The sequence below is a fragment of the Petaurus breviceps genome, unplaced genomic scaffold, assembly GCF_028583685.1.
Source record: "Petaurus breviceps papuanus isolate PSGF00001 unplaced genomic scaffold, PetGlider_PUasm1.0 90865, whole genome shotgun sequence".
Classification (NCBI taxonomy): domain Eukaryota; kingdom Metazoa; phylum Chordata; class Mammalia; order Diprotodontia; family Petauridae; genus Petaurus; species Petaurus breviceps.
In genome coordinates, this window is record NW_027187367.1 from 15,144,603 (window position 1) to 15,166,025 (window position 21,423).

The 21,423-nt window shown below is 37.0% G+C and overlaps 1 protein-coding gene across 1 annotated transcript in view; it reads left to right on the forward strand.

Annotated features, from left to right (window-relative positions):
• The window catches only part of DNAH8 (dynein axonemal heavy chain 8), a 406,776-nt gene that overhangs the window by 317,445 nt on the left and 67,908 nt on the right, over nucleotides 1–21,423 (forward strand). Inside the window, exons 81-85 of the mRNA XM_069073664.1 lie at nucleotides 807–925; nucleotides 5,860–6,062; nucleotides 14,005–14,078; nucleotides 16,888–17,040; nucleotides 17,530–17,685. Coding sequence (XP_068929765.1) covers nucleotides 807–925; nucleotides 5,860–6,062; nucleotides 14,005–14,078; nucleotides 16,888–17,040; nucleotides 17,530–17,685 — 705 coding nt within the window. The remainder of the gene's footprint in view (nucleotides 1–806; nucleotides 926–5,859; nucleotides 6,063–14,004; nucleotides 14,079–16,887; nucleotides 17,041–17,529; nucleotides 17,686–21,423) is intronic.

Here is a 21,423-nt window from a genome sequence, read left to right on the forward strand (position 1 = left end):
TTAAAGCAAAGGCTAAAGGACTACCTGTTAAATATATTGTAAAAGAAATTATTTTTCAGTTATATATTGGGCTAGATAACCATCTGCTACCCCTTCCAATTATGACATTCTATGATTCTGTAATTAAATATCACTTGCAGGCACAAATTGACAATTTAGAAATAGCTAAATACAAAAAACCTGAAATTTAACTAAATTTTCCATAGTTCATACAATGTTATTTCTTTTTCTCTTTTCTTTTTTTTTTTTAACCAAACCAATGGTTTCATAAGTGTGGGAGAACTCCTTCTGCCCATGTAGATTTTCACTAAGCCAGTAACTGGGTCTCAGAGAGCTGCTTGAGGCACACAGAGTCATAAAGTCAGGACACTTTAGAACTCAGAAAACTTGCCCTTTAGGCATTCCTCTTATCCATATTAAATTTTTAAGTTTTACTTAAAGAAAACTAAAAAACTGAAAGAAAAATAAAGGAAAACTGAAAAACACTATTGACATTAGCAAAGTATGGGCTTTTTTTAAAGTTAATGAATAATTATTTTTTGAGTATTACTATTTTTTTTTTACAGTTTTGCCTTGTAGGTAGGAGATAGTAAAAAAGATAGTAAAGCAATCAAGAAGATTAACATTAAATGTAGTTAAGGAGCTTAAATCACCTTCACTGAAAAGGATGCTTCTCTAAAGGTCTCCAATATTAACTTCTAATTGAATCTTTACACATTTATGTGTACAGATATGGGTACTGATTTATTACCTTACTGTTATATTAATATTCAGTATATATAATTGCTAATTTTTGTTGCTTTTAGATATCTCGTAATGAGAAGGGATGGAAAAACTGGTTTGACAAAGATGCTCCTGAGGAGGAAGTCATTCCTGATGGATATAATGATTCACTGGATACTTGTCGCAAACTTTTGCTTATCAGGTGAGGATTTGTATTTATCGAACTTGGAAGCATTCATTATGTCAGCAATTTATAGTTCTTTCTACATTACACTTAGATTTTAGCATGGTCTTATTGTCAGTGTAAATAACATAGGTGTACCCCTTGGCAGCTGGTATGCTGGATAGAGTGCAGTGCTTGAAGTCTCAAAGTTCTAGGTTCAAACCCCACCTATGATGGTGACTAGTTGAATGACCCTAGAGAAGTAACCTAATCTTTAATGTGCCCCAGGAAACTCCCTATTAAGTCATAGATCACAGGATCTTGAGTTGAAATGAACTTTAATGACCATTAAATTCAAACCTTTCATTGTATAGATCAAGAAACTGAGGTACAGAGTGTTCTTTGCCCAGTGACTTGCCCATGATCATACCATCTTACTAGTGTAAGAGTTAGTGGCTGGATTCTACTCTTTCATACACTGTCCTATCCTCCTCATCATGACTTTAATCTGAATTTGGTGGGGAAGGATTTTAGATCAGGTGAATAAGGGACACTATGTGCCTCTGGAATATAGTTCTGTGTACTAACTATTCTGTCTGTTTACAAGTAAAAAGAAAAGTTACATATTTTTAAGTTTTGGTATTTTTTTTGTATTAGAATTTGAAGAGATGGTTAATAATTTACATTGATCATATTTTTCCAATTAGAAATTTTTCATAAAGTTGAAATGTAATTGAAATTTATAAAATATACCATAATGTCACATAGAAAGAGGATAAGGGTCCTGTTCCACTGAAATGGCAAGTACTATTTTGACGACTAGAAAAAAAATTAACAAAAGCTTTTCCCTTTCCTCTTTTTGTTTGTTTTTGCTTTTTGGAGGGCAATTGGGGTTAAGTGACTTGCTCAAGGTCACATGGTTAGGTTTTATTTTATGTTAAGTGTCTGAGGCTGGATTTGAACTCAAGTCCTCCTGACTCGCCACCTAGCCACCCCCTTTTATTTTGTTATTAATACTAAGACATTCAGCAAGAAAGGCTTCCTGTTTTGGATGTGTTGTTTGTATGTATTATACTTATTTTCACTTACATATTTTCTTCTTTTAAAATCTTCCCTTGAGTTGTTTCATTTGTGTGCTTGGCCTCACCAAATAAATTGGAAACTCCCTGAGGTCAATCATAGATCTAAAGCTGGAAGAGAGTTTAGAAGTCATCTAGTCCTATCAGATCATAGACATAGGAGCAGGGGTATGCTGGAACCAGCTTCAGCTGGTTTTTGAGAGCCAGTTGTTAAATTTTCAGTGTGAATATTTATTTATACCTTGGAAATTGGCAGATGCTGCAAATCAGGTCTTGATTTATTGTTTTACTGATTGTCTAGACTTAATGACATGATGGAGAAAATGCTAAGAATGCTTTTTAATTTAAAGGTGTGTCCAGCATTCATTTGGTGGTGGTGGGATAGGAGGGAGTTTGTTATTGAACATTTAGCAGGGATCTGAAGCCCCTGGAGGTTAAATACCTTGTTGTAAGTCACATAGGTGACTCTGGTAGTCAGGTTCCGTCTTCAATTTTAAGGCTTCATAGAAGTTCAATGCTCATTACTCTGGACCACACTGCCTCTCTACCTAATCTTTTCTTTCTTTTTTTCATTTGTTAATTAATTTATCTTTAGCTTTCAACATTCATAGGGATTTTGAGTTCCAAATTTTCTCCCCATCTCTCTCCTTTCCCCACCCCAAGACAGCATGCATTTTGATTATACCTTCCCCCAATCTGCCCTCCCTTCTATCACCTTCCCCCTTTCTCTTATCCCCTTCCCTTCTATTTTCCTGTAGGGCAAGATACATTTCTACACCCCATTACAAAAAACTATTTTTAACATCCATTTTTAAAACTTCGAGTTCCACATTCTCTCCCTTCCTTCCTCCCCACCAACCCTCATTGAGAAGGCAAGCAATTTGATACAGGTTATACATGTGTAGTCAAGTAAAACACTTCCATAACAGTCATGAAAGACTAACTAAATTTCCCTCCATCCTATCCTACGCCCCATTTATTCTATTCTCTCCTTTGACCCTGTCCCACCTCGAAAGTGTTTGCTTCTGATTGCCCCCTCCCCCAATCCACCCTTCCTTCTATCATCCCCCCCTCTCATATTCCGTTCCTCCCTGTGTTCGGATAGGGTAAGATAGATTTCCATACCCAATTGAGTATGTATGTTATTTTCTCCATAAGCCAAATCCCATGAAATTAAGGTTCATTCATTTCCTCTCACCTCCCCCTCTTCCCCTCCATGGCAAAAATTTTTTTCTTGCCTCTTTTATATGAGATAATTTACCCCATTCTACCTCTCCCTTTCTCATTCTCCCAGTACATTTCTCTCTCATCCCTTAAATTCATTTTTAAAATATCATCCCTTCATATTCAACTTAGCCTGTGTGTATATATGTAGATATATATACATACATATACATAAATATATATGTATATCTGATGTGTGTGTGTGTGTGTGTGTGTGTGTGTGTGTGTGTGTGTGTATCCTACAGAGAGAGAGACCTGGGAACTCTGGAATTTGGCTACAATATTCCTAGGAGTTTTCCTTTTGCTATTTCTTTCAGGAGGTGATCAGTGGATTCTTTCCTTTTTATTTTACCCTCTGGTTCTAGAATGTCAGGGCAGTTTGTCTTGATAATTCCTTGAAAGATGATGTCTAGGCCCTTTTTTTGATCATGGCTTTCAAGTAGTCTCATAATTTTTAAATTATCTATGCTGGATCTGTTTTCCAGGTCAGTTTTTTCTAATGAGATATTTCACATTGGCTTCATTTTTTCCATTGTTTTGATTTTGTTTTATAATTTCTTCATTTCTCATAGAGTCACTAGCTTCCATTTGTTCCATTTTAATTCTTAAGCAATTATTTTCTTCAGTGAGCTTTTGGACCTCTTTCTCCATTTGGTCAATTCTGCTTTGTAAGGCATTCTTCTTTTCCTAGTCTTTTTGTGCCTTTTTTTTTTTTTAACCACTTAGCCCATCCTACTTTCCAAAGAGCTTTTTTCTTTAGCATTTTTTGGGTCTCCTTTAGCAAGCTGTTGACTCATTTTTCATGATTTTCTAGCATCACTTTAATTTCTTTTCCCAATTTTTACTCTACTTCTCTTACTTGATTTCCAAAATCCTTTCTGATCTCTTCCATGGCCTGTGACCAATTCATATTTTTCTTGGATGCTTTGGATGTAGGAGCTTTGACTTTGTTGTCTTCTTTTGGTTGTATGTTTTGATCTTCCTTGTCACCAAAGTAAGATTCTATAGTCTGGTATTTTTTTCTGCTGTTTGCTCACTTTCCCAGCCAATTACCTGACTTTTTAGCTCTTTGCTTCCAGTGTGGAGGGTGGTCCCAAGCTTCAGGGGTTTTGTGAGGCTGTTTTCAGAAATATTTCTAGGGATCTATAAATTTTCAGGTTTTCCAAGGTTGAATGATCAAAGAAGAGGTGTTTACTCTTCTCCTGGTCTGTGCTCTGGTTTATGATTGACCAAAAAGCACTCTTTTCTTCAGTGGATTCCCTCTCCACTTCTGACACAAGCTCTGCCACACCAGAGCTTCTCCTTGCCCCAGGACTGTGACCCAGATCCAGGCCTGGGCAAAGCAAGAGAATCCTGCCTCAGCAAAGAGAACCCTGTAATCTTCCCCTAACCAGCCACTCAATCCCTACACTGTCTGTGGCCCAGAACTCTGGAAGTAGCTGCTGCTGCTGCCTCTGCCACTGCTACTGCTGCTGCCCCTCTGGGACTGGGCCAGACCATGCTCCTTTCCTACTCAGGTCTGACAGACCTTTCCTACTGACCGTCTAAGTTGTTTTTGGTGTTTATGGGTTGTGAAGTCTTGAAATTGCTGCAGCTGCCAGTGATTCAGTGCCCTGAAGCCTGCTCTGGTTTGCTGGGGGTGGGGGCCAGTCTGTGCCTATGTGACTGACCCACTCTGGACTTCACTCTTCTCTTAGACTCGTGCAACAGACCTTTCCTGTAGACCTTCCAGGTTGTCTTGGGCTGGAAATTTGTTTCATTCTGTCATTTTGTTGGTTCTGCTGCTCTAGAATTTGTTTAGAGTAATTTTTACAGATATTTAGAGGGATTTGGGGGAGAGCTCAAGCAAGTCACTACTTTTACTTGGCCATCTTGGCTCTGCCCTCCATTTTTTCTTTCTTTTGTAGCTTCTCCATTGAATCTTATATAGCACCTGTATATTAGTGGCTTAATACATGTGTGTTGACTTAGATCATGGACCATAGAATTTAGAGTAGAAGGTACTTAAAAGTCATGTAGTCCACTCCTTCACTTTACAAGACAGTAAGTGACTTACCCAAGGTCACATAGGAGTAAGGAATAGAATCAGAATAAGACTCCAGGTTTACTTACTCCAAATCTACTGTTCTTGTCACTATACCTTGACTGTCTTCTTAATTTCAAGGCCTCCTTTTACACCTTGACTATGCCTTATAGAACCACAGTGTCTAGCAGTACAACCTATGATGCCACAATTAGAAAAGAAAAACTGCCCTCTGCACTTCTCCTGGAATATATTCACTTTTAGTGAAGAATTACTAAGCTAGACCCTAGTGTCTGTCTCATGTAACTATTCGTTAATCAATGTGCTAAGTAGTTTTAGAGCAAATTAATTTCCTTACTTATAGAATGAGGTTTTAAGACTCCATACTATATCTCAGGTCCTTCTAACTTTAAGATTCTTTTGTCGTGTAAGTTTAAGGGAGGGGGTCTTAGTGACTGACCAGAGAGAACCTCTTTTAACATGCCTTTAGGAGTCCTGCCCTGTCTCCTGGGCATATTCTCACTACCATTTCCACATATCTGCAAGGTGACAAATTGAGATTGCCATGTTCCTATTAATAAAATTACAGTGTTTGAATTTAGAATAAAAATGGACACATTGAATTTCTTTTCTTCACCTTTCCCTAGGTCCTGGTGCCCAGATCGTACTGTTTTCCAAGCAAGAAAATATATTGCTGATTCTTTAGAAGAGAAATATACAGAACCAGTCATTTTAAACCTTGAGAAAACTTGGGAAGAAAGTGACACACGAACACCTCTCATATGTTTCCTGTCCATGGGGTCTGATCCCACTAATCAAATTGATGCACTTGCTAAAAAACTTAAACTGGGTATGAACTAAGCCTCATTCATTCAGAAACTGCATAATTAATTGATACATTGTTTAGGCCTTAATTTCCCCTTTTACATTTATTCTTAGAATTTTCCCCAAAAAATCTCAGATGAAATACATATTGAGCCTCATTGTTCCTTTCGTAGGTTTAGGTTAAGTGTAGTAGTATAAAGGTATATAAAAGGATATTCTGTACACTTTTGTATTTTCTTACACAGTGAGGAAATTAAGAGAATCACTGCACCTCTATGGAATATAAAATCATTACAAGATAATTATTGAGGAAGGATACTATTATTTGAGAAGATCAACAAAGGCTTTGCATAGAAGTTGATGCTTCATTTTATCCTTCCTCACATTTTTCCCCCAGCACTCACCAATGCTGGGAATTCATTGTCTCTTTTTTCTTTTCTGCTCAACATTGTCTCTGCTGTTTGAAAAACAGAGTAGTTTTTCTCTATAATGTTGTCATTGTTATGCAATTTACAATTGTTCCAATTCTGCTCAATTCACTTTGCATTAGATCATGGAGATCCTCTTAGTTTCCTATGAAATTTGAGATAACTTTTTTTTCTGAATTTGGTCTGTACCTTACCTCTCTACCCTACAGCATGATATTGTTATTATCATTGCACACCTGATCCTCCCAATGCAGAAAATTCATAACTTCATGGCCCAGAGCTTCTGCTATCTCAGAACCCAAGACATCTGGAACAGGGAAAGACACAGAAAATTCAACGTCCTTTTAGATTGAGCAAGGGTTCAGGAGAAGGTTGTTAATATAGAAACATATGGATTGGGTGCAGGAAATCTCAGAACAATGGTTGAAGAAATTCAGAGGTTGAGGGTTGAGGAGGAAGATCCAGGACCTTTGACATTTAACCTATTAGAGCATGTTGATAATGGTGGTAATGGTGATGATGCAGTGTTATAGAAGAAGAAATAGTACATCTCAGAGGGAGAGCACAGGGAGAAAATAAGAGGGGACCCAAAACAGAACAATGGAGAACACTCACAATTAAGGGACATGATATATATTATGAGTTAACAAATGAACCTGACAAAGAATTGGAAATTGAGGGGATGCCCATCAATTAAGGAATGGCTTAAAAAATTGTGGTATATGAATGTAATGGAATACTATTGTTCCATAAGAAATGATGAGCAGGCAGACTTCAGAAAAACCTGGAAAGACTTCTATGAACTGATTCTAAGTGAAGTGAGCAGAACCAGAACATTGTACACAGTAACAACAACAGTGTGTGATGACCAACTTTGATTGACTTAACTCTTCTCAGTAATGCAGTGATCTAAGACAATTCCAAAAGACTCATGATGGAAAATACTATCCACATCCAGAGAAAGAACTATGGAGTCATGATGCAAATTGAAGCATACTATTTTCTTTTTCCTTTTTTCTCTTTCTTGTGGTTTTTCCTTTTTGTTCTGATTCTTCTTTCATAACATGATTAATGTGGAAATATGTTTAATATGATTATATGTGTATAGCCTATATAAGATTGCATGCTATCTTGGGGAGGAAAGAGGGGAAGGAAGGGGAAAATTTAGAACTCAAAATCTTATAAAAGTGAAGGTTGAAAACTAAAAATAAATAAATTTAATAAAATTTTTTCACAAGGTCTGAGAAGCATTCAAAAAGTTACAGAACCAAAAAACTGTCACAGTATTTCAGAGGAAAAATATCCAAAAGGAGAGGGTAGTAAACAGAGTTAAATGCAGCAGATACATTAGGAATAATGAGAATTGAGAAGAAAAAATCAGATTTGAAAATCCAGATATTACTGGTAGTTTTGGAGAGAGAAGTTTTGGTCGACTGATGAGATTGGAGCTAGATTGAAATAGTTTAAGGAGTGAGAAGAACAATAGATGCAAAGAAAGTAGAAAATATTTTCTTTTTTATAAAAATTCATTTTTCAAAGGATTTATTATCTATCTCTCCCAAAGTCCTCCCAAAATGAACAATTTTATAAAATCCTCAGAACATATAATAAAGCAAAACAAATTCTTGCCTATATCATATATGTGTATATGAAAGAATTGATTATATATAAATTACATTTATAATTACAGTGATGTCATTATATAGGTATGTATATATTTATGTACATGCAAAGACATTAAATATGAATATACACATATGTGTATAATTTCATTTTGCGTTTTTAGTCACTTCTCTGGAAGTAGGTGGGTGGCATAATTCATCTAAAGTACTCTCAACTCCTGGTTTATAATTGTGTTAACCAGAGCTTTAAAGTATTTTAAAGTTGTTTTTTTCCATAATATTGTCATTGTATAAATTGTTCTTATTCTACTCAGTTCCCTTTGCATTAGATAGTGGATACCTTCCCAATTTTCTATGAAATTTGAGATAACTTTTTCTGAGTTTGGGTAAGAAAGGGAGAAGAGATATAAGACTATAGCTTGAAAAGATGGTAGGGCCCACCGAAAGACAGGGAGACTTAAGTTTGTTTGAAGGTAGCAAGGAAGGAATTAGTAGATAAAGTTTGCTATTAGAGAAAGAGGATGATTGACAGGCAGTATGTTGGAGAAGATAGGTGGTGGTGACATCACAAGCACATGTAGAAGAGTTTGTCTTAGCAAGAAGCAGGGCCATTTCATTATCAGAGATTGGGAAAAGGAGGAGAGAATGGAAAATACAGGCAAGGGCTTTTGAGATGAAGAGAAGAGGCAGCTCATGTTGATTGGTCTAACTTTTCTCATTAGATTACTATCTCCTTGTAGGACAGATGGAATGGGTCATGGGACAGCAGTTTTAATGGGGAGTGGAGGAATTTGAAGAAGGAAAGGTCCCGAACAAGGACTTTTATATCTATTGCTGGTAAAGCTTGAACTTCTAAAAGGAAACATGGGAGTACTGGGTGGGTACCTAAGAAATAAGGAAAGTATGAAGATTTAGAGAATTACTGAAAACAAAATTTGCTACTTTACAGTGTTTTCTTAAGGCTAATCCTGAGTATATAATGTTTGCACTTGTGTTGACTTCTCTAGTTTAAACTTAAATATGTAATTTAAATTGTTAGCAAGGATTTACTACATAGAAAATTTCAAATATGAGTGAGATAATCAATTTGTCATTACCCAAAATTTTTTAAAATAAATTTTGATTGGCATTGATGAGGACTGCTTTAAAGAGCCCAATTTTTAAGCTCCTTGCTACCCCCCCCCATTTAACTCTGATAGAGCAAACATCAAGAACAAGAAAGGACCTCATAGGCCATGGAATCTAAACCCCTCATTTCACAGATGAGGAAACTGAGATTCAGGGAGATTATGTGGCTTGCCCACAGTTACACAGACAGTGTCAGAAGCAAGATTTTAAACCAGATTTTCTAGTGTCAAAAGCAGAATTTTAAACCAGATTTTCTGAATCCAGGGCTATTATTCCACACTGTCTCCTTCTTTAGATGTCAGTGAGTGCTCTGTGCATGGAAAAAAAATAGCCAGCTGTATGACGAGAGATGAAAATTGAATATAACTTGAAAGTAAACAAGTTCAACCCATAACCTCATAAATATACATAGATTTACTTTTTTTTAGTATTTTTTTTCTCACTTGCTACTCTATAGTGTGTTTGAAACACACACATCATATTTCAAACACCTTTGGTTGCATAGGTGTGAACACTCCTATCAATGCAGATTAAAACCTTTCCTCCTCCTTAAACCAATCTTCCTGAGTAGTTTTGATTTAAAAAAAAAACCCTATTCTCTAGTGATCTGTCTCCTGGTGAAAAGCTAGATAATGGTTATGCTGTCCATCCCTGTACCCCTCCTCAAAACCTTTCTCACTTGTTTGGACCTTACTGATCTTGACTCATACCCACTCTGCTATGAAGTACTGATGTAGAACTTGTGGGAAGAAAATGCATGAACCAGCAGTGGGCACAGATGCTTTTGTGCACATTTCTCAGCAGGACACATCAAAGATAGAGCCAGTGGTCTGATTCTCCCCACAGAGAACTCCACTGGGGTTGGAATGGTTTGCTGTCCACTGTGGGTTGATAACACTGGAGCTGCCTCAGGGAGTTATGTATGAGTGTTCAGCCTTTATTGAGATAGGAGAATGAATGCTGAAAGAATACCATCTGGGGGGAAAGGGGGCAGAGCCACATGGCAGAGTAGAAATAGGACTTCGCAGGGCTCCAGCTTCTATCTCCTCCAGTACCTGTAAAAAATTACTCTAAACAAACTTTAGAACTACAAAACACACAAAGTGACAGAGAGAAACAAATCTCCCGCTGAAGGAAGCCTGGCAGGCCAGCAGGAAGGGTCCATCGCAGCCCACTGGGAGCCACATGCAGTCCCAACTGAGCCCAGGTTTTGGCCCCAGCTATGGCTGGAGCAAATGTCAGGAGAGTAAATGATCAGCAGCTGTAGTGGTTTCCACACTTCTCAATCCACAATGCCAGAGACAAAGTAAAAAGTCAATGGGGAACTTTGTTGGGAACAGGGGGAGTGCGGTCCAGCTGCTGCTCCCGGAATGAGAAGTGGAGGAGGTGCCATGGCTGCAGCCATTGTCGCATAGCTGCTTCCAGTGTTCCTGACCTGCAGATTGTAGGGGGAGCAAGTGACCATTCAGAGGGTGATTGCTTTTGCATTGAACTGCATAGATCTGGGTCACTGTCTTGGGTGGTGGTTCTGGTATGTGTGACCAGTGAACCAGAGCATGTGGGGGCAGTAGAGAGCGCACCCATCTAATAGCTCCAACAGCTGCAAAAACCCCAGCAATTTGGGACATAGCCCTCTCCATTCTGGAAGCAGAGTTCTACCGTGGCAAAGAGCTCCAAAGTCAAGTAATTGGCTGCCAATATGAGCAAGCAACAAAAGCACAAACAGACCATAAAATCCTTTTTTTTGGGACAAAAAGGATCAAGGCACAGAGCAGGAGGAAGACAATGAAGTCAGAACTCCTGCATCAAAAGTCTCCAAGAAAAATATGAACTGGTTACAGGCCATGGAGGAGCTCAAGAAGGTTTTTAAAAACCAAGTAAGAGAAGTAGAAGAAAAATTGAGAAGAGAAATGAGAATGATGCAAGAAAATCATGAAAAGCAAGTCACCAGCCTGCTAAAGGAGACCCAAAAATACACTGAAGAAAATAACACCTTAAAAAATAGACTAACTCAAATGGCAAAAGAGGCCCAAAAAGCCAATGAGAAGAAGAATGCTTTAAAAAGCTGAATTTGCCAGATGGAAAAGGAATTTCAAAAACTCACTGAAGAGAATAACTCCTTCAAAATTCGATTGGAGCAATTGGAAGCTAATGACTTGATGAGAAATAAAGATACTATAAAACAGGTCTAAACAAATGAAAAAATAAAAGGCAATGTGAAATATCTCATTAGAAAAACCACTAGGGGTGGCTAGGTGGTGCAGTGAGTAAAGCGCCGGCTCCAGAGTCAGGAGGACCTGAGTTTGGATCCGGTCTCAGACACTTAACACACACACACACACACACACACACACACACACACACAACCTAGCCATGTAACCTTGGGCAAGTTACTTAACCCCAATTGCCCTCCAAAAAGCAAAAAACAAACAAACAAACAAAAACACTGAACTGAAAAATAGATCCAGGAGAGATAATTTAAAAATTATTGGTCTACCTGAAAGCCATGACCAAAAAATAGAGGCTAGACACCATCTTTCAAGAATTTATCAAGCAAAATTGCTCTGATATTCTAGAATCAGAGGGCAAAAATAGAAATGGAAAAAAATTCACTGATTACCTCTTGAAAAAGATCCCCAAAAGAAAACTTGTAGGAATATTATAGCCAAATTCCAGAGTTCCCAGGTCAAGGAGAAAATACTGCAAGCAGTCAGGAAGAAACAATTTGAGTATTGTGGAAACACAATCAGGATGACACAAGACCTAGCAGCTTCTACATTGAGGGATCGAAGGGCTTGAAATATGATATTCCGGAGGTCAAAGGAGCTAGGATTAAAACCAAGAATCACCTACACAGCAAAACTGAGTATAATTCTACAGGGGAAAATATGGTCAGTCAATGAAATAGAGGACTTTCAAACATTCTTTTTTTTTTTAAGCAATCAGGGTTAAGTAACTTGCTCAAGGTTACATGGCCAGTTATTTCTGGGTGTGGTGCTGAGTGTCTGAGCCCGGGATTTGATCTCCAGGTCATCCCAACACTGGAGCCAGTGCTCTTACTTGCTGTGCTACCTGGCCGCCCCCTTTCAAGTATTCTTGATGAAAAAACCTGAGCTGAACAGAAAATGTGACTTTCAGATCCAAGAAGCAAGAGAAACATGAGAAGGTAAACATGGAAAAGAAATCATAAGTAACTCATTAAAGTTGAACTATTTATATTCCTACATGGAAAAATGATAATAGTAACTCATAAGACTTTTCTCAGTATGAGGATAGCTGAAGGGAATATATACACACACATACATATGTATGTATAGGAGGATACATGGAGATATAAATATATATGTGAGTGTGGGCATTTGTATATTCTTGTATACATAGAGGGCACAGGATGAGTTGAATATGAAGGGATGATATCTAAAAAATCAAATTAAGAGGTGAGAGAGGAATTTATTGGGAGAAGAAGAAAGGAAGTGATAGATTAGAGTAAATTATCTCATATAAAAGAGGCAAGAGAAAACTGTTACAATGGAGGGGAAGAACAGGAAGATGAAAGGGAATGGGACAACCTGATTCTCATCAAATTAAGCTTAAGGAGGGAATAACATGCATACCTAATTGGGTATCTTACCCTACAGGAAAATAGCGGGGTAGGGGATAAGAGGGGGGAGGATAGAAGGGAGGTCAGATTGGGGGAGAGGGTAGTTAGAAGCAAACATTTTTGAAAAAGGGATAGGGTCAAAGGAGAAAATAGAGTAAGTGGGGGGCAGGATAGGATGGAGGGAAATATAGTTAGTCTTTCACAATATAACTACTATATAAATTATTTGGGTAACTACACATGGACAATCTATATTGAATTGCTTATCTTCCTGGGGGGGGGGGTGAGGAGGAAAGAAGGGGAAAAAATCTGGAACTCAGAGTTTTAAAAACAAATGTTTAAAAAATTGGTTTTTTACATGAAACTTGGAAATAAGATATACAGGTCCTGGGGTATAGAAACCCATCTTGCCCTACTAGAAAGTTAGGATGAAGGGAGAGGATATAAGAGAGAACAGATTGGGGGAAGGGGTATTTAGTAGGCTTGCTATTTTGGGATGGGGGATAGGGGAAAAATGGGGAGAGAAAAAATTATAACTCAATTTTGTAGAAATGAATGTTGAAAACTAAAAATAGGAAGTCTCCAAGGTTCCAAATAGAAGACCCATCACTGTATTTTGTCATTTGATTGAGTCCTTCAAATTTACAGAGCCTTGTTTAGAAATTCACATAATATTAATTTCATATGTAATTGATTTGTACAAACTCTTAGATCTTATTTCTCAATAGAAATCATTTGCATTTGAAAAAAAGACTACCATCTGGATTCGCTGGAAGACTCCATCAGTGCCTGACATCAAATCCAACTGCTCTTTATTAAGCACTTACTGTATACTCCTGACACATGGTTGTTGTCACTTGGTCATTTCAGCTGTGTATGACTCTGTGTGATCTCATTTACAGTTTTCTTGGCAAAGATCCTGGAGTACTTTGCCATTTCCTTCTCCAGCTCATTTTGCATTTGAGAAACTGAGGCAAATAGGATTAAGTGACTTGCCTAGGGTCACACAGCTACTAAGTGGCTGAGGCCACATTTTAACTCAGGTATTTCTGAATCCAGGACCAGCAGTCTACCCATTGCACCCCCTAGCTGCCCCCTAGCTGACACATGAACAGAAAGTCAAACCTACTTGTGTCATTGTTATACAAGGCGAGGATATGTAACAGTGACATTTTTCATATGTTACAGAATGCAGAACAATCTCTATGGGCCAAGGACAAGAAGTTCATGCTCGTAAACTGGTACAGATGTCAATGCAACAGGTATGTAAAGAAGGAAGAGACTAGATGCTTTCTTTTGTCATCTGTTATCTCTCCCTCTGCCCATTTATTTGAATGTCCTGCACATTTAACAGTTGTTGCTCTGGTTAGAAATCTCTGCCCTTAGATACTTCTACATAAACAACATTTGAAAAAACAAGTAGATTTGTGCAAACATGGAGACAAAATATATGTCCTCGTGATAAAGAGTTCATTTTCCTGTTCTTGTTTATGTATTTAATAAACTTTCAATTATTCTTGTACACATTTCTTATGAAAAGTTTTAAAATTTCAAACCAATTTCTTCCTGACATCCATGGGGAAATACTGGTTTGGTGATTGAGATTTTGCTTTCTCTGACCACAGAAAACTACTCAGCTTATCTGTCATCAAAACTTTTTAGACTATCATATAGATATGCCCTTTCTCTATTCCCAGAGACTCAAATTTAACAGTTTTGGAATTTCATGATGTAGTAATGACATATCACACTTAGGAAGTGACAGATGAGGACAATTAAACTTCAATTTTTGGTTAACTCTAGGCATTCATTTTTCGTTAAGGAAAGTTTCAGGCAAATAAAAAGCACTTCAGAATGCTAAGTTCAAGTATTGATATTAATTTTTATTAATAGCTGCAAGCTGAAAAGAATCTTGAGCTATAATTCACATAAAACCTAATAAATACACAGGACATTAATTCTCTAGAAATGCCCTGGACCTATCATAGCAATTGAAGAAGTAGCACCATTAAAAAATAAAATAAAATAAATCCACTGACTTATTTTTAAACTTTCCATCTTAGAATGCAAATAATAGCCTTGGTGCCACATGTTCTTTGAAATTAATGGCTAGAGAAGGTTTAACGACCTAAAACATGACTTTGGGTCATCATCCTCTTCTAGCTAGTCATTAATCCCCAGACAAACCAAAGCCTCTATCTTTTTTGCTTAATTAACTTTAATAAATACCATGTGAAAATAGTTGTCTGTATATAGTCTATTCTTACTTGGTGAACCAAAGTATTCACTTTATCGAGCAAATCTTTGTTTGAATTCTGGACCTGTATTGCTGCCATTTCCCCTGAATGAAGAACTTGTTACCTTGATACTTATATCCAGGAGGTTCATTTTAATGGTACCTGGTACTACAAGCTCCTGCACTAGTGTGATACAGAAGAAAGAGCAATAGATTTGGAATCAGAGGACCTGAGTTCAGATCTTAGCTCTGTCACGTTCTATAATCACTTCACCCCTCTGGGCCTCAATTTATTCAGCCATAACAGAAGAGGTTGGATTAGATGACCTCTAATGTTCCTTCCAGCTCCAAATATATGGACCTAGAAAATGCTAATGGAATTTCTTAGCATAAAAACATTGAGTACTACTCATAGTTCACACAATATCCAGACGATATTCAGGGAATTGGTCCTTACCAAGTTATTTCCCAGGCTTAGTTTATTGAGGATATATAGTCTTAGCCTGTTTGGATGTGCATTTCAATGTTGTATGAATTAGAAATAATGCTGTTCTGGAGTAAGAATAGCATTGTGACTTTCTGTGTTAATCTCTGCTAGCACAATGCCACTTACAGGTGAGTGCTTAATAAATGTTGCAGATAATGATTGTTCATAAATATTTGTGATCTAATTCTTATTTGTTAAAGAGGAAAACTTTGTAAAAATGACTTCTGGTTTTAAAAAAGAATTATACTTGGGTTCTACTTTCCAAAAAGAAGGAAAAAGTAAAAAAATAAATAAATAAAAAGCAACCCACAGAAAGTATAAAGGAAATTGAAAAGACTTCCTTTGATTAGAATTTTCCTGCAAATGCCCATCAATAATACTACAAAAGTGCCTAGGCTAATGCCACAAAACCCACAGATTCTTGGTAAGTCTGATCTTATTCAACAGGGAAGAGTTTAAAAGTTTTGCTAGGGTGCCTAGGAAGAAAGTTGAGAGGACACTTGACTAGGGACACTTGACGTCCTCTTCCCCAGTCCCCATTGGTACAGTATGCTCAGAGAAAAACATAAAATTTCCAAGTTCTGTAACCTTCCATTTTTTGCCAGGTTTTCCAGTTTCTTGCTGCTATTTCTCAGCATTCATTCGTTTATTCCACAAATATTTGTTATGTACAAAAGACCTCATGTTAGGCTTTTGGATAGAATGCGAAGATGAGTAAAATATAGACCCAGTCTAATAGTAGAAATATTAACTGCACAACTAGACTGTATGGTTTGTTCTGAAGTTGTAATGGGGTATGGGTTAGCAGGGGAAAGAGAGAACCAGGCTCACCACTATAATGGCGGATTATTGCCTTCAATTTTGGATTTAATCACTACTTTCCAGCAATAACTTGTAGTTTTCCAGAAATATTACAAAACCAAAAGAATATAAACCTTATGGATCAATCTTTGTTAAAAAGTAAAGTATTGAGTTTGCTGGTCTCTCATTGGCAGCTTGTTTCTTAGATATGTCAATACTTGGTTTATTACAAAGAATGAAAATGTAAGGTTAAGGCATGGCCATTCTAGCCTGCAAAGTACCCATTTACATCGCTAGATGGTGCTCACGCTGTACCACATAACTCAGGCTAGCTGGTTTTCTTCCAGTGCTCTACTGGACTAGTTAATGCAGAAAATTATTTCAAATCCATTTGATTTTGAAAGTTAGTAGTTTATAAAAGTGACAAATTAACCGTATAAAAACATAAAATTAGTTTTTAAACCATATACGGGATGGAAGAATTTATACATCTTGTCTACAACAATGCAAAAATGACATCCATGACTAAATTGTTTTTTGGATACAGGGTGGCTGGGTATTACTTCAGAATTGTCATCTTGGTCTAGAATTCATGGAAGAATTATTAGAAACACTGCTTACCACTGAAGCTAGTAATGAGACTTTCCGTGTCTGGATAACTACCGAAGCACATGAAAAATTTCCGATCACATTGCTACAGGTTTGTTATGTGACAAATGGAGTCTGTGATAACCATGGAAACATGAGCAAATAATTTTCCTCTCAGTTTTCTCATCTGTAAAATGGTTATAATTACTACCTATCCCCCAAAGGAGTTGACCTGAGGAAAGCCTTTGGAAATTTCACTGTACTGGGGAAATGCCAGTTGTTGTTAAATTACTCTAGCTCTACAGATGAGGCTGGAGTAATTTGGATAAATACAGAATTGTTCAGGACACTAACAGAACCTGCCCTATAAAAATCATATGCTGTCATCACCAGTATATAGTTAACATTCCCACAAGTGAATTGTAACACTAGATACTAATTTATGGCTTATTGGCTATATTCAATTTAATTAGTGGGTACTTGGCTGAATTTCAGCTAAAGTTATTTGTATCATAAATATGTTGACTTCTTTTTAATTAGTTTTTTGTCTTCTTGTGTGAATTTTTCATAAGTAAAACTAATATATTTGTTTTTATGATAGACTTCTATAAAGTTCACTAATGAACCGCCCCAAGGGGTACGTGCAGGTTTAAAAAGAACATTTGCTGGAATTAATCAAGACCTCCTTGATGTCAGCAATTTGCCCATGTGGAAGCCGATGCTGTACACCGTGGCTTTTTTGCACTCCACTGTACAGGTATTTAAAAGCAGCTTCTGCATTATATATAGCAAACTGAGTCACTGTAGGATAATCTGCTTTAAACGGAACTTAAGTAAATTTGATTTCTTATTATTATCTGCATTTCCTGCCTATCATATATTCCTCTTTTAGATTTTATTGAGATTCCCTAGACTCTTCACTTCTTCAGTAACCAAGTGACATAATAGTCACCAAATAATTAATGTGTTAGATTACTTGCTCTTTAGTTCTACTGTCAATGTTGGCAGTTAAACAAACCCCTTTTCATGTCCATAATGGACTGTTCTCAAAGACAGATCAGCATGCTTCAAAACTCTGTTTTGCATTTTAAAATCCATCTAATAGAACATATGAAATATTAAAATTTCATTTTAAAATCAATTTAAGCATAATTACTAGGTAACAGCCAATTATTTTGGTCTTTTATATGTTACTGTATATTAGGGGGTAGGAAGAGAGCTTCTTCTGATTTAGTTGATCCCCAGTACCACTTGTTCTTAACGTACTACTGATCACTCCACATCAGAAAATATGTGCCTCTTATGCACAGAAAGGGAAAGTTCAAAGTTCTAATTCTAACCTATTCTTGCATTCTCCCCAAGTAAAGGACAAATCCAGGCAAAGGACAGAGAAATGTGAGTTTCTCAAGAGCCATCCCTATTCCTGGCTCAGGAAGGTAGCCACTCAATCCTATAACAAAGGTGACAGAGGATTCAGTTGCCCACTCTGGAAACTATTAAGCATATGTCCTTTCCAGGCATCTGTCTCCCCTAAGACAAGCCACTTTGTTGGGCTCTATTCTGGGGCCTACACACATCTAAGGAAGAGACCTACAACCAGTACATATATATAATCACCTCTATTAGACATAATTACTAATGAGAATAGTTAATACAACTAATATTTCATTGCTTTTCAAAATTTTATTTTGACCCTTGAATTTTAAATCCCATCTTTTAAGACACTGTAAAACCTATCTGATAATGATTAACCTTAGCAGACCTTATCATATATATTATTAGGTAATTATGTATTATTTATTGCTATTGGATTTCAAGTCTTCAAAGAATATATTTTGTGCTACCATCCCAAGCAGTGATAATTCAATTGCTCCATTGTGCTTATTGGAGGAAGATATAATTCTCCCTTTCATGGTAAATATGCAATGATACAGTACAATGTGAGCAATTATTCTGTGAATTCTATAAGTAATACCTAAGGAATTAAGATTATTAAATAAGGTCCCTTCACCTTTCTTATTCTCTCTTAAATCTCAGAAGCCTATGTTACTTTGATTACTATCTACTCATGCTAGTCTTCTGGGATTTAGTTAGCAAATCCATATTTAACTTACTCATACCTTTGTGATGCTATTAAATTCAATCACATTTCTCTCCTAAATTAGGGTTTCTCAATCTTTTTTTGTCAGTAACCCCTTTGGTGGAAACTTTATGGACATTTTCTCAGAATCTTGCTTATAAATGCTTAGCACATGCCCTGGCACATAGCTAGCCCTTAATAAATATAGTGCGTAGTATATTGGTTTTTCTAAAAATAGTTCTTATCACCACTTTCCTCCTTAAAAACTTACTGTGGGTGTCAAATAAAGTTCAGAGTATCTTGACATTTAAATCCCTTCCCAGTTCCACATCACTCACCTAACCTCATCATTTGCAGCTTGCCAAGCAAAAAGAGGTCTAGCACCGGCTCCTGAAAAGACTGTGCTCATGTCCACACTATCTTCATGTTATTCCCCAAGCCCCAAATCCCCGCTCTGGCTCAGTCTCTCTTGGAACCCACACAGTGCAAAGACAATTCACTTTATTCATGATTTCTCTTCTGATGCTACCTGACTCTCCTTCCCATTTGACCTTCAGCCAGTGTGGTCACCCAGCCTGTTCAGCTCTGCCTTCGTTGATTCTTGGCTCATCTCCCAGGAGTTCACTTGTGGTCTGGTACTCCTCTCAGCATTCCTGCCTAGCTCTTCTGAAATAAAGAACTTGGTTTGTCTTCTCATTTTCAAATTCACTCGGACTTCCCCACAGTATAATATTTCTGAACTTCAATTTGCCCCCTTTTTTTTTGGACAAAACCAAAGAAAGCTGCCCCATGCTGGTCTCTGTCCATAGGAGATTACATGCACCCCTTTCTATTTCAGAGGCTACTTCTTCCCATAAAATCCCTCAGTTTAATGTCTGTCTCATGGCAGTCTTTCCCTTTACTTGAACTCCCATAATACTTACATTCTCTGCCACGTTAAATCTGATTCTCTCTAGTTTTTGTTCTCTATTTCATCTATGTGTTCTTTCCCCAACTGGGTTGATTTGTAAATTCCTTGAAGGCAGAGGTCTTATAAGACACTTCTTTTGTATTTCCATATTGCCAAACAAATCTCTGGGCACTGTAAATAACAGTCAGGTTGAATAGAATAGAAACAGTTATCCAAATAAACTGAACAAGCCCCTGATTTAGAAATGCTGATAGATTTATTAACACCCTAATGATATGAAGTAGGAGTAGCTTGGGGAAGGGGGAAATTTGGTTAAATTCAATAGGTAAAGTTTGAATTCTCTGCTTGGTTTTAGTGTAGTCTTAGCCCTTAAAGAGACCGATGGAAGCACTTTGTGGAATTCCACTCACTCCAACAAGCATTTATTAACTGCCTATTCTGTGCAAAGACCAAACAAAAACTAGTAGAAACTGACAGGTGAATAGTAAAAGTAGTAATAAAGTCACTTAGAAAAGAAAACCTAGAATTTAACCTTCTTTTCTCATTATGATCTAAAACAACTCCTTTTGTTTTAAGTGAAAATAAAAAAAAACACTTGGAAAGAAAAGTTTTAAAATGGAAATGGTAGTAAGAAACATAAATGTGAAACAAATGTAGGCATTTTGAGCAATTGTCAAAGATCACATTTTAAGAGATAACTAAATTGCAATTTCTTAGTGAAAATAAATGGTAATGTTTTCCTAAAGCCAATTTAAGCAGCTCTGGGAAAGAAGTTCCTTTTCACTCAGTTCAGTCTAAATGAACCACCACATAGATAAAAGTAATATCCAATTTTCTTCCTCCCCCCACATCTTCCTTGCTAAAATAGTGAGGATTTCTTTTCTTTTTCGTATCCATGATTGAGGAAAATAGGGAGTAAATGACTGATGCCAGCCCACAGGCACTTGCCTACCTCCATTTCTGTGATCATATAAACCTTGCTCTGTTGTAGACAGGCTGGTGTTTTCCATGTTCCTTGGAGGTCCAGCTTATTCCAGTTCATACATAAGGTACTGGACTTCTGGAAATATCCTAATCACAGATTTGAAATTAAATAATGAAGCTTTAAAAATACATATTTACATAAGATAAAGGAAAGCCATACCAACTTGGAATCAAACCATACTTCTCCATCTTGCTCAATAGTGAATCTGAACCCCTACTAATGAACCTGGTCCCCCATGTATGGTGGCAAAAGACTGAGAGGAGACATGTTTTTCATTACTCCCCATCAAATAAGTAGCTATCAAGAAAGACTTGTATGCTCAGAAGTATGGTAGAGGCTGCACAGGAGAGGAAAGAAGCTTGTACATTCATTTCAATGTCACTTAATGGTTTTTCACACAGTGCTCATTAGGTGATGATTCTCTTCTCTCCAAAATTGCATAGCAAACAGTGACTTTATTCTTCTCTATAAAAACTTCCTTTTAGCAATGGAGTATAGAAATCTATCTTGCCCTACAGGA